Here is a 13,212-nt window from a genome sequence, read left to right as displayed (position 1 = left end):
GCTTTGCATAGAGAGCGCGTGGGCCATCGATGAAAACAGATGGCAATTGGATGGGGCCAAGTCCGGTGAGTATGGCGGGTGGGCCAAGAGTTCCCAGCCAAACGTAGAAATGATTTCTTTAACCGTTTTCGCCTGTATGTGCGGGAGCGTTGTCGTGCTGTAAAATTACCTTCGCGTGCCTTGAAGTCCATTCCGGTCGCTTTTCGTCCAATGCATGCTCCAATTTGATCATTTGTTCACGGTAGCGCAAGGTGTTAACTGTTTCACCCGGTTTCAAGAGCTCATGGTACACAACCCCCTTTTGATCCCACCAGATGCACAACAATGTCTTTTTTCCGAAGCGATTTGATCTTGCGGTGGAAGTTGACGGTTGACCTGGATCTACCCATGATTTTCTACGTTTGTGGTTCTCGAAGTAGATTCATTTCTCATCTCCAGTCACGATTTGATGCAAAAAACTTTTCCGTTCATGTCGAGAAAGCAAAATTTTGGACACTGTTTTTCGCTTTTCCATCTGTCTGCTGTTCAGCTGATGAGGTACCCATTTTCCAGTCTTCTGAATCTTTCCCATGGCATGCAGACGATCACATATCGTTCGGCGACTAACGTTTAACTTCTCTGCCAGTTGTCGTTGAGTTTGCGTGTCGTCTTCGTCCAATAATGCTTGCAATTCGGCATCCTCAAATTTTTTTGGTTGACCTGGACGTTCTTTGTCTTTCAAATCAAAATCTCCACTTTTAAATCGTCTAAACCACCTCACGCAAGCGTCTTGCGTTGGGACATTATCACCATAAGTTTCTACTAAAATTCGTCGGCTCTCACTCGCGTTTTTCTTTTGGTTAAACAAAAATAGCAACACGTGCCGCAAATGCTCTTTATTCGGCTCATAACTTGTCATTTTTAAAGCACGAAACAATACTGATAAACTAACTCGAAACAGTCCAAACTACTACGTTGTTTTGGTGAGCACCGACAGCAATAAAATGACATAAGCCATACGACTGCAAAGCGGAACCAACAGGCAGCGCCACCTCTGAGCTAAATTAAGAATTATTAACCGCCACACCTGGTATAGTAATTAATAATGAAGCCAATCGAAATAGTATTGTATACCAAAGCTATATAGTTAATAGAGTTAATAGAGTATTCAAACTGAGCAATATAATTATTACATGCCTTTCTTACAGTAGATGTTACTGACATCAATAAATTTAATATTAATCTGTAATATTTGAATGCGATTTAATAAAATGAAATGGACTATGAAATTATTTTAGATAACTAATATTATTAGTTAATGATGTAAACAGTTAAAGCTTGTTAGTTAGAATGCATTCTTTTTCATCAATAAATATTTACAACACATCATCCACGATGCGACGTAAAAGAATACAAATAATACAATATTTTCACGGAAAGAACATTTTTTTTTCAATGTTGAGGTACTTGATCATTTCCATGAAATTGCAATAATATTACCAAATAAGTAACTATTGATTCTCCAATCTACAATAAATGTATAATGTTCAGGTTTTGAGATACTTTATAGTGGCTTTTTTATATGATTGACATCGTACTTACAGACATTAACAGCGGTTCATTTAATGAAAACAAATTAAATACTGTGAAATTTATTTTCTTATGTAGTAAGTAATGTGAAAATTGGTTCAACTATAAATAGAATGATCACATACAATATTTATTTTGGTACGTTTGAAATAATGTATTTCTATTATTTATTTACCTTATTAACGCCTTCTTGACTTATAAAGTTTAAGTTCAGTTTATTTATTATTTCTCCAGTTTCGTGATTCTAAAATTACAGATAAAATGAGGTCCATTATTTCTCAGCGATTCGACTTTTTTTTAAATTACCTTTTTGATGATTGCGCTCATGCTCTTTGTTAAAATGATTAAAAATACTAAATAATGAATTACAATAAATAAGCAATGAAAATAGCCTTTAATACCAGTTAAATTATTTTTTCCCGTTACAATCGGTAACACTAAGTAGTAAGATGAAAAAATAAAAAGAATAAAACCTTGAGATATGCAAAGTAGCATTGATGTAGAATAAAGATTAGCAATATTTTGAGATATGTCGCACAGTAGAATATAGAAATCTCGAAGTTCACTAAATTTGTCTATCCAATTTTTTCCAGTTTGACTTCCAGTAGTAACATTGAGCGTTTTAGAAAAGCCTGCATTTAAGATTTCAAAATGATCTCGCAAGATATTTAAGACTAAACTATACTCCGCTAGAACGTTATTAATAATCGTAATACATACATAAATTGTAAAATTATGAAACAACACGTCGGTGTCTACTGTGAAAAATGATATGACCAGAAAAATCAAAGTCAAGAATGGAATAATTAAAAAGGTTTTTTTAGCATTCTTATCTGTGGACAAAATCTCATTATCCATTTTAATATTAATCAGTAGAATAAGATCTTTTAATTTATTGCCAATTATAACAGTTTTTTTGTGATTCAAACAAAATATTGCTAAAATTAAAAATGCAGTCAAACAAATGTCGATCGAAGCTACAACATCGATTGTTTTTTCAAAGATAATTTTATGTTGTTGAAATAAGAATTTTTGTATGCTGTAATAATTAGCAGTAATAACTGAACACATTAGAATTATGTTGTAGAATAAACCAAAATTAGAGTTCTCAAAGAAAATTTTCAACGTTTCTTTACGTTTTATAGAGTACAGATTTAGCTTTACTGTTAATAGGCCAAAAATTTTGAAAAAGTAATATACATATTTTAAAAATATTGTATCTTTGTTTTTCAAGTTTATAGTCAACATTATTTAAATAATTATAGTTCTGAAAGTTTATTTCAATTCTGTAAAAGTGTTACAAATTATCTCTTGAATTGTTTGATAAAAAGTGTTTCAGCGTATACGTAATAAAATTCATCACGGGAAATGGAATGATGATTGAGTTACATATTACTTAGTATGATTGAGTTGTCTGTTGAGAAAGTTGCTTGTAAAAACATGATCTTCATCATCTAATTTTTACAGCCTCGATAAATATTACCTTTCAAGAATAACCTAACATTCTGTATTATTAATAAATTTTTTCACAAAACATCTTTATTTAACACAATAATTCTCACAACGTTTTGAAAGTAAAAAAATAATCTTCATTGATATGGTAAGCTTTGGAAGTGAATATAGTTCGAACAAATAAGAAACATGTTATAACAAATTTGTAGTTTACGTTTTCAAAGCTACACTCACCTAAATATTTGTGTTCATTAAAATTTCAATTAAGCTATACACAGTTTCTTCAAGGAAGTAAAAAAAAATTTTCAAACGCGTATTATTTTTAGTGTATAGCATTATGATAAAGTGGAATTTTTTTCATGAAATTGCAAGAGTATTACCATATACGTAGTAATTGAACCTACTATCTGCAAATAATTTTATAAATAATAAAAGAAATCAATTATTCTTATTTAATACGCGCTACATACCGACATAATTAAGCTTCCATCAAGTAGAAATAGTCCAGCAGCAGAGAATTCAAGGTTCTGATGAAGTAGATATTCAGAAAATTGATTTAGCTTTAAAGAAATAAAGATAAAAATCAAATAGTGTTGCAAATTGATTTTTCAAGCATAATGTTTCATTAAAGTTAGTACCTTGTTTGTAATTTGATCATCTATCAAACTTCCAATCAACTTGTTGACAACTTTACCAGTTCGTTTGCTCTGTAAATTTCCAACTACCAATTAGATTGATAGGATAATAATTCACTTTATATAATCGAAGATATTCACATTTTTGCAATGTATACTGGATAAAGTATTTTGAAATTGAATTTAAAAACGATATATTTACCTCTGTAACAACTGCACAAGTAGAGTTGATGAGCAAATATAAACTCGTTATTCCCTGGATAATATGAAATATACAGTGAATTATAATACTCGTCGGCAGTGATTCGTTATTGAACAATAGAGATCTTGCTACATAGTAAGCGAACAAAATAAGCGTGAGAAATATATACAAAGTGCAGAATAGTATAGGTTTTGAATAAAAGTCTTCAATATCTTCACACACTTCGCACAGCGACATATGCAAACATCTCACGCGAGACAGTTTAGTCATTTTCATGTTGTATTTATCAAGGACACATTCAACTGTCTTTGCTAACATTATTTTGTTGAGTTCGTTGTTAATGCTTTCAAATAATTTTCTGACGAAATCAAGGATCAGGCTATACTGGAGCATCATGAGCGCGATGGTAATGTCGCAAAGATATGCGGCAATGTAATACATTATTATATCGAAATAATCGAAATATTGATTCTTGGGTGTCAAAAGTAGTTTAGGTAGCCAGGCGATTAAATTAGCTGTACAGATTTTTTTTAAACTCTTACTAACTATATCTTTTTCATTATTCATTAATATATCGTTCAAATATTTAAGCTTGTTAACAATGTAGATTCCTTTATCTTGGTAAAAATAAAATATAGCAATGATGACCGTAACAGCTAAAGCACCAATTACTGTGCGGACGCTAGCGATAGCTTTGTCGAGGAGCGTAGTTCTATTGTCGGTTATCGAAATTCTTACGGCATTACCATTCGTCACAATCACGCAAATCATAAGAATGATACTTATAACATGACTGAATTTCCAGCGGGTAATAGTCTTTTTTGGGCAATATACCAGCGAAGCCAATCCAAAACATCTGAACAAATAAAAAAGAAATTTAGCGAATGGCGTGTTATTCATTTATATGTATTGTCTGACTCAATCAAGGTTCAGACTACTTGCGGTAAGGAATGGAGTGCGCGATAACTGTTGCGCTCAACTCTTAAGTGTGCATATATCAAGAATCGATTTACATTCATCGAGTTGATTACATGTGCTCCGTTTGATTAATGTATTAAACAATAGTTTTTTCACACTTAATATTATTTTTGTAGTTACACTTTTCTGTAAAGTAGAATTCAAGATTTCACAATACAATATACAAAAATTGTATTTTGAATGACTTACACCCAAATGCTAATATAATTTTATGAACAAAATCTTTTTTATTCAATACATCTTTTATTTAAAATTAAGTAACATGATAATAATCTTGTTATAGCATATTCATTGTGTGTGACAAATCAATTCAAAATAGGATTTCGCTTATCTTCCATCATGTTGAACCAAAATTTATCAAATGAACTATTGCGTATATGAAAATCTTACCGATTTAAAACTGCAATCGCGCATACTTTGAAGCAATAAAACATAACTTTCCAGTATCAAATTTTCTTGAATGTGTTGCTTAACATTGTACAATTAATTTATATTGTGCTTTTTATGATTGAAAGTTTCTTATAACGGACTTTCTATCATACAGTGTCCTACATTGAGAAACATAACTCAAATAGCTGATGATTGATTGGCAATCGATAAAATAGAAAGTGCAGATAAATTTCTCTTCATACCTATTATCATTTACTAAAAATATTTATCTTCATATTTTTAAATAAAAAACTTAAAATAAAAACTTGCCGACTTCAATAATGTTCCATGCGACAAGAAGAGCAAGTAATTTACAAATTGGTTTAGCTTTATCACATAAACAATATTTGTTGTTGAGCTGAAGTTTCCAATTTCATTTAGATAATACGCTTACCTTTATCGCTAGCTTATCTTCATATGCATCATCGATTCATTTATTAACTAATTTTCTAATGTTATTATTCTACAAAAATTTTTTGCATTGAAGTAGGACATGGACATGGACATTAAAGATTGTGCTAAAATTAATTGAAACATAAAATATAAATGTCTTTATCCTGCATATATAATTTTTTAATAATTAAGAGTGGGTAGTTACATTTTTGCTTAAACTTTGAAAAATATAGAAAGCTAGAATTGTTTTTCATAATTTATTTTTGACGTGTAGATTTGACATTTTAATCTGTTTTGGTAAAAATGTTTTTCATCACTTTTGAACTTCGTTGGTTGAAAAAACTAATACTTTTCTGATGCACAATATTCATTATTAAAATATTCACAGAATAATTTTTAACAGAAAAGGTTATATATTTATGTTTTTAAATTAATTAGTTATTTTTATTTTGTTTTCTTATTTAATTTTATAATCGAACTGAATATGCTAAAATGTATTATGAACCTATTTTCAGATCACTACAATTTTTAAGACTGGGTTAAAATTTTTCAACAATATACCTTTCTTTTAATAATCTGATAATATTAATATTCTCAACTATTCAAAATATTCTTCAAATCAAATAATTTCATCGACAACACCCGACGCTGATCTTACGAGTATACGCAGAGCAATCACTCCGCAAATCAATTGATCAAAGCAATAAGCTATAGTCAATTGGAAAGCATTAACATTTTTTCTGTCAATCAATACTTGATTATGAAATAAGCATAGAGTGTGAGAATAGCAAAGATATACAAAATAAAAAATATTATTGGTTTCGAATGGCATTTTGCCGAATCATCGCACACTTCACACACCAAAAAATGCACGTGATTTATATGAGAGAATATGTTTATTTTTTAAAGATTTTTATCAAATAGAGATTAAACTGTTCGTCGAGACAGCATTTTTTTGAAATTATCATAGACGGACTTTAATAGCTTCTGAATAATACTAAGGATAATACTATATTGAAGTATGATAGCGGTCATGATAACATCACACGTTAACGAAGTGTAAAGTAAACTATCAACATGAACAATTTTGCACTCATGTAATAATACTAAAATTGTAAAGATACTAAAATAATATTGAGAATCATTTCATAAAAATAAATTTTATCGACACGTTAGCTGTTACACGTTACTCATTACTTGTTAATGCATAAGAATCGATTTGGCACTCGTATTAAATAAAACTATTATAATCTTTTTTCTATTATTTAATGTGATAAAAATAAGCTTTCTTACCAATAAATTTGAGAAAATATTCAATGAATTCTTCTTATTTTATGTAAGAAAGACTTAATAATCTGATAGTGTCAACATATTTATTGATTATGCGAATAGCATTGTTAATATATTTGAGTATTAACCATTTATTTTCTCAAAAAGAGCTTACTTATGCAAATTTGAAAAGTCATTAACTTGAATTTTGATGTTGAAACTGAAGAAGAATCACCATATATGTTGTAATTGAACCAATAACCTGTAAAGATTTCATTCAAATCATTTAATAAATCACTTTTCATCATTATCTTATTATTCACAATTATTTCTAGTAATGATATGCTGCAAGTGTCAATTTACCGACATCAATAAAGACCCGTCAAGGCTGAGGAGACCAGCCGTGGAAAATTTTACATTTTGATGTAGTAGACATGTAGAAAATTGATGCAGCTATTATGAAAGGTAAGTTTGAAAAGTTTGTAAGCAAATTGGCCATTTAAATAATAAATGTTTATAACATAATCAAAGTTGCTACCGTTATAGTTATTTGTTTGTTGTATGATTTTTCCAACCATTTATTCACAATTTTCCTTATACGTTTGCTCTATAACCATTATAACGTAAATTAAAATATAATTACTTAAAAATATCGATAAACTTTGAGAATGCGTAACTAAATAACCTTTTTTTCTAATATTGGGGCACTCACCTCTTTGATAACACTGGAAGTAGTTTTGGTAAAATAGTATAAGATAGCTAATTCATGAATCAATGTCGCTAAACAGCGTAATAGAAGGTTCAATGTCAACTCGGTCGTGTGAAAAATCAAAGGCTTGATAACATAATAGGAAGCGAGAATAAGAGTTACGAAAATAAATAAAGTACTCGAGAGTACGGGTATCGAATAAAATTCATTCAAATCTTCGCACATCTCGATGAGCAACGAATGTTGTCTAAATAGCCTCGAAAATTGATCTTTCGTAGGATTTTTTAATTGCCTTACGTCGTTCAAGTGATTATTAACAGTCTCGAATAACTGTTTGATGAAGTTTAAAATGATGATGTATTGAAAAATCGTACCTTTGACAATCGCTTCACAAATATAAGTGACAATGTAGTATACAGCAATTTCATAATTATTCAAATTTTCAATGGGTAAAGATAGAAGCATAGGTAGCCAAGACAACATAATGAGGATGTAAGTATTCTTAACGAATTTCTTTGCTGTATCGTTATAGCTGCTGCATAGTAAATCGTGTAGATCTTTTAATCTGTTGGCGATGTTTACTATGTGATTTTGATGGTGAATGAAGGATAAAAGTATTATAATACCTATCGAACCACTAATGGTTTTGTATCCGATGTTAATGACACTGTCGAAAACAATCATGGCTCTTTCGTTTACTGATAGTTTGATGGCAACGTAACTCATTGCTAATATACAAGTTATCAGGATGGTATTGTAAAAAATACCTGCAATAGATCGATGAAATTGCTTTTTTTCACGGTAAGTTATCGGGGCAAGGCCAAGACTTTTAAATAAATAATAGGTAAATCTTACGAGGTCTGAACAAACCATTTTTTTAAATCCTTTTAAGCCTGGTTTTCTGGCTCAACATTGGTGAAAACTAATTACAAGTGTAGTGTGCGAATATTAAAAGATATTGAATTCATAGGATAGATCCATCATAATCCTTGTTCTATACTTTATTATGTATTGTACATTAATAAAGTTTATTTGACGTTTGATATTAATGATGTCATTTTGTAACCTAATATTTTGTTACTGATGAATACAATTTTTGAGGATGTTTTTTCACTAATTACTTTCTATCCTTACTTTGCAACTGTAAAAGTATCACTATGTAAGTTGTAATAGATCCTACGATCTGAAAGAAAAAAAAATTACTCAGTAAAACATGTTGACTTTGTATTCTTTCATAAATTAATTACAAACGCAAGTTTGCACATTCTTTATTTCTCTTACCGACATTAACAGAGTGCCATCAAATAAAAATAGTCCACAAGCGGAAAATTGTAAATTCTGATGTAGCAGATAAATTGAAAATTTATGGAGCTTAATTGATGAATAAAAGAAATGTAACAGTTAGTTTGTAATTCGATGACTACTTGACACCAATTTCAATGTTTTACCTTCGTGGTTATTTGTTTGCCATTCACATTTCCCATCCACTTATAAATAATTTTTCCAGTACGTTTATTCTGTTTAAGAAACAAGAACAAATATTGTGTTATGGATTGATAAAAGTAGTCGAATGATAATATTACATTAACCCGCACCTCATTAACAACACTAGAACTTGAGCTAATAAGTATATAAATAGCAATGAGATCGCGAATCACATGAGTCAAACCGTAAGTTACGATAGTTTGATACATCGGACCCCGATCAAAAAGTAAAAATTTCACCGTAAAGTAGGAGCATAGCACAAGATCGACAAACTCATACAAAACACTCAGCAACATGGGTACTGAGTAAAACTTGTCCAACTGCTCGCAAAATTCGTATAAGGCGAAATGAACATCCCTGGCGCATGATATTTGTGTGCTCTTCAACTGCAAGCTCTGCAGCAAACAACATCTGTCAATGTTATTATTAATTATCTCGAATAATTGCTTGACGAATCTCAAAACGAAACTGTATTGAAGCATAGCACCGGTAATAATTGCGTCGGCTGCGTAGGGGCCAACACTGTAGAGCAACAGCTCAAATCGAAACATATTCGATATGAATGGGACGATCAGCAGCAGCAACCAAGCGAAGAAGCTCAAGATGCAAATTTCTTTAAAGATTTTCGTTAATAAATACATCTCGCTGGCAATCAACAACTCGTAAAGCGTCTTCAATTTGTTAGCTAAGTTAACGCTTCTCTCTCGTTGCAGGCAAAAAGTAATTAGAATCAAAATACTGCAGACGGTGCCGATGGTGTCGCGCGAACTGTCGACAATACGATCAAATTGCACTACGCGGTTATTTTCGAAGGATACCTTGATGGCGTAGCCATTCGTTGCGATCAAGCATTTCATCAGTACCGCGCTGTAAAGAAGACCATATTTCGAGCTACGAAAATGCTTTTTGGGGCCATATGTTAATGGCGCTAGACCGAGACATTTGAACAGGTAGTAAAGAAATTTAGCCAGCGTTGAGTCGGACATTTCTCAAGCTACTGCAACTTATTTCCCGTAGGACAATTGTAGGTTTAATTGAATTAGAAGCAATATATTAATAATAACGCGATGGAGTACTTGAGTAATAACAGCCTTATTTACGTCAGTGACTTTTAGTCATGTTTTAGTTTGCTATTGATCATTATCAGTACATTTATGCAGTTATTTCGCTAATTTTTCATATTATTCATATATAAATAGTTCTTAATTCATCGCTATGTCATCGGTAGTATAAATTTTTACTTTCATGAGATGTTCTTCACTTCATTCAACTCTCGTTTGAAATGAATAATAAGTATTATTTAAATTAATATAAAATTTGTTCTTTGTAAGCAAATACTTAATTTAGAGTTGTATCCGATAGGTCTTGGTTCTTTTCGACGAGAGAAACAGAGAAAAAGAATGCAATCATAGGACCTAAGCCTATACGGTATTATATCCTAAATAGAAACGAGCATCTTTCTTGTTTCAGGAAAATTCGGAATCTTGAGTACAGATGTTGAACCTCCTTTTCTTTAAGGGAAATAAAAGTGGACCATGTTTTATTTTAGTTGCGTTAAAATAAAAAAAATTAATATGGCTTACCGTTGCAGCAAATTTTATATAATTTATATATATAAAATATTTTTAAAGTATTTTAATACTGTCACTCTACATAAAATAAGCGTATCGAAACTTTATCAGGGATTATCCTGAATAGTAATTTTTAGTTATGGAATTGGCCGCTTGACTGAAGTATTTATAAATACTAAAAAAAAATCAGGATTTAGATAATATGATGATTATACCGACTTTGAGATCGAGCTATCAAATTCGCTATCTGCTTCGCTCGCCATTTTGATGCAAAGATTTTGTAATTGAAAATGTATCAAAAATGACAATGACAATTTGTGCGGCGCTCTAGATATCAATAGTCGTCGTTCGCTGGGTATAAAATTAACGTATTTTGGTATTTTATTTTGGTTTTTCAATTCTCATATTTCTCAAAAATTAGTACTGTGTTGATATATTGTGGTTAAGATTCGTCAATTTCATTGTAGGAAATGGCCGGTGTAACGAAAAATTTGTAGTAAATAATTAAATGAAAATGTTTTGATTCGTTTTCATTTGCGTTTGTTTCCAAAATCTTGTACTTATGTCACGACTTATACTTTTAGAATTTATGTCTATAGTTTATCATTACTGCTCAGTAAGTGCAATTAAACATTTATAGTTTTTACGTGTTACACGTTTGCAACTAAAATATTTTTAGCGATATTCAAGTCACTAATACTTCTAAGACCATTCTCAAAAGATGGATTTTTTTCAGTTGTCTATCATTTTCATATTTTTCGTTTATTTTATCCGATATTCAATTGGAGGATCAATTAGTTAATAATATTATTCTAGATATCGAAAGAAATATTACATTGGATAGATCACTTTTAATATTATAAATTATTTTCAGATTGCACTGCGAAAATGTTAGATACTAAAGTCAAGCTAAAAATTCAGTATGATCGAAATGAGCTTGGCATATACAAATACAACAATAAAAAATTAGTCAATATTTTGTTACCTTTCGTGAATGTTACGTACAGCGGGACGCATCCAGACATAAAATCACTACCATTAATGATGCACACAAGTATTGAAGGTTATGCTGTTCTCACGGTAATTAAAGCAAGGATGTTAAACTTTTTGCTCCGAACAAAGATTTAACGTTTCAATTGCACAGGAAGATAACAGACTTAATGAGTGCAAATTGACATTACAGACAAACTCGATGTACTCGTGAGTATAAAATGAAATATTGTACTGTGGACCGATTAAACCATTGAAATCGAATTTTTAACAGCGGAAAATTTTGCCTTGAAATCCAACGCGACTTATTTTCCTCGGGGTACTCGTGCTACAGCGAGATGTTATGCAATCAAGTTAGCAGGATAACTCAAGACGATGAACGGCGCGCCAATTTAAGCGCACATGATTTTGGAGAAAACGCCGTTTATTACAATTTAATCAGCCAACGTTATCCAACTATTCGATTGGACAGGAAGGAAAATAATTATTCGCTCAGCACGATTTCCACTAGGGATTCTGATTTACAGGTTTCTTTGCTATATTCGACCGCACGTTCTCTGATTTATTTCAATCGATGTTTGCTTTTGTAATTTTCAGAATGGGCTCAATGCTCTTGTAGATTTTCTCCTCATTGTAGGGGTGTCGTATATTTCTTCGAATAAGTTAGGAATAATTAATCTACCAGACCAATACAGCAATTTGACCTTTTTTCCGGCTAAACAGGGATATTTTCATATGACTGGTGGCACGTTCGGGTAGTGTATCACTTCGTTCAGTGAATGACTCGTAGTTATTTCTTCTTCTTTTTATCCTCAGGGATTTGACCAAAATATTGAGAACCACCCCGGTCAGAATTATCAATAAAGGATCGTGCTACTCTATAAGCATTGGATTTCAATTACCCAATATAAATATCAGTTACGATAACTACAATGTAATTACGAAATTTCGTAAAATGTAATATTTGTTAATGATTTGAGATTAATCAAGAACATTCGATTTTTAGTTCAAATATTCGATTGCACGGAAATCCGGCAAAGCTAGCATCGACGTAGACAGCATTACTTTCGACACAGAAATCACTGTAAATTACAATTCATTTCCGTGCAACATATCAGCAAGTTACATTCGTTCACAAATTCATGGATTACATTTTAAGCTATTTAATGGTGGATTTACTGACTATTTGCTCAACAAGGTAGTGAATTTTTCAATTAACATGTTTACTCGTAACATTGTTGAGTTCCTTCAAAATCTATTTGTAACTACGGTTCATGATACTTTGAAAACAATTGATTGTGAAAAATACCGACCTCGAATTTATTAGAACACTGTCAATTTCGCCAATACATTTTTTCATAAAAAAAGTCTATATAATTATACCTCATTTTTTGGAAGTAAAACGTTTTGTTTCGCATAAGTGGCTTATGCATCAACGTGAAAATTAAATGTTGAAAAAATTATGTGAAATAGAAATACAAAAATGTACCAACTTTTTCATAATAAATATGTGCATAAAAATGATGAAAT

General features: G+C 31.0%; 4 protein-coding genes across 5 annotated transcripts; 1 reads left to right on the top strand and 3 right to left on the bottom strand.

Moving 5' to 3' along the window:
- Positions 1-1,431: 1,431 nt before the first annotated feature.
- On the bottom strand, positions 1,432-4,299 carry LOC131669883 (putative gustatory receptor 28b). The gene is made up of 5 exons (XM_058945075.1): positions 3,859-4,299; positions 3,660-3,728; positions 3,492-3,581; positions 1,745-1,813; positions 1,432-1,506 (listed from the first exon to the last, which is right to left on the bottom strand). Exons 1-5 carry the CDS (start codon positions 4,297-4,299, stop codon positions 1,432-1,434), a joined length of 744 nt encoding a protein of 247 aa, XP_058801058.1.
- A 2,781-nt stretch (positions 4,300-7,080) lies between these two features.
- LOC131669882 (uncharacterized) lies at positions 7,081-8,509 on the bottom strand. Its single transcript, XM_058945074.1, has 3 exons — positions 7,640-8,509; positions 7,291-7,380; positions 7,081-7,189 (listed from the first exon to the last, which is right to left on the bottom strand). Exons 1-3 carry the CDS (start codon positions 8,507-8,509, stop codon positions 7,124-7,126), a joined length of 1,026 nt encoding a protein of 341 aa, XP_058801057.1. The 3' UTR covers positions 7,081-7,123.
- Positions 8,510-8,753: 244 nt separating this feature from the next.
- On the bottom strand, positions 8,754-10,107 carry LOC131669881 (uncharacterized). Its single transcript, XM_058945073.1, has 3 exons — positions 9,329-10,107; positions 9,085-9,250; positions 8,754-8,819 (listed from the first exon to the last, which is right to left on the bottom strand). The coding sequence occupies exons 1-3, from the start codon at positions 10,105-10,107 to the stop codon at positions 8,754-8,756; spliced, it is 1,011 nt and encodes a 336-aa protein (XP_058801056.1).
- Positions 10,108-11,351: 1,244 nt separating this feature from the next.
- Positions 11,352-13,212, top strand: LOC131669927 (uncharacterized). 2 transcript variants are annotated; one of them, XM_058945148.1, is made up of 7 exons: positions 11,352-11,489; positions 11,567-11,772; positions 11,876-11,892; positions 11,957-12,209; positions 12,280-12,437; positions 12,499-12,616; positions 12,689-13,212. In XM_058945148.1, the coding sequence occupies exons 1-7, from the start codon at positions 11,414-11,416 to the stop codon at positions 13,007-13,009; spliced, it is 1,149 nt and encodes a 382-aa protein (XP_058801131.1). In that variant the 5' UTR covers positions 11,352-11,413; the 3' UTR covers positions 13,010-13,212. The 2 variants fall into 2 exon arrangements, with proteins under 2 accessions (XP_058801131.1, XP_058801130.1); XM_058945147.1 differs by having other exon boundaries at positions 11,837-11,892.

Source organism: Phymastichus coffea, unplaced genomic scaffold (genome assembly GCF_024137745.1).
Source record: "Phymastichus coffea isolate CEN01 unplaced genomic scaffold, Cenicafe_Pcof_1.1 PCOF00098, whole genome shotgun sequence".
Taxonomy (NCBI): domain Eukaryota; kingdom Metazoa; phylum Arthropoda; class Insecta; order Hymenoptera; family Eulophidae; genus Phymastichus; species Phymastichus coffea.
Note: the sequence above shows the minus strand (reverse complement) of the source record. Positions and strands in the feature narration are given on the sequence as shown.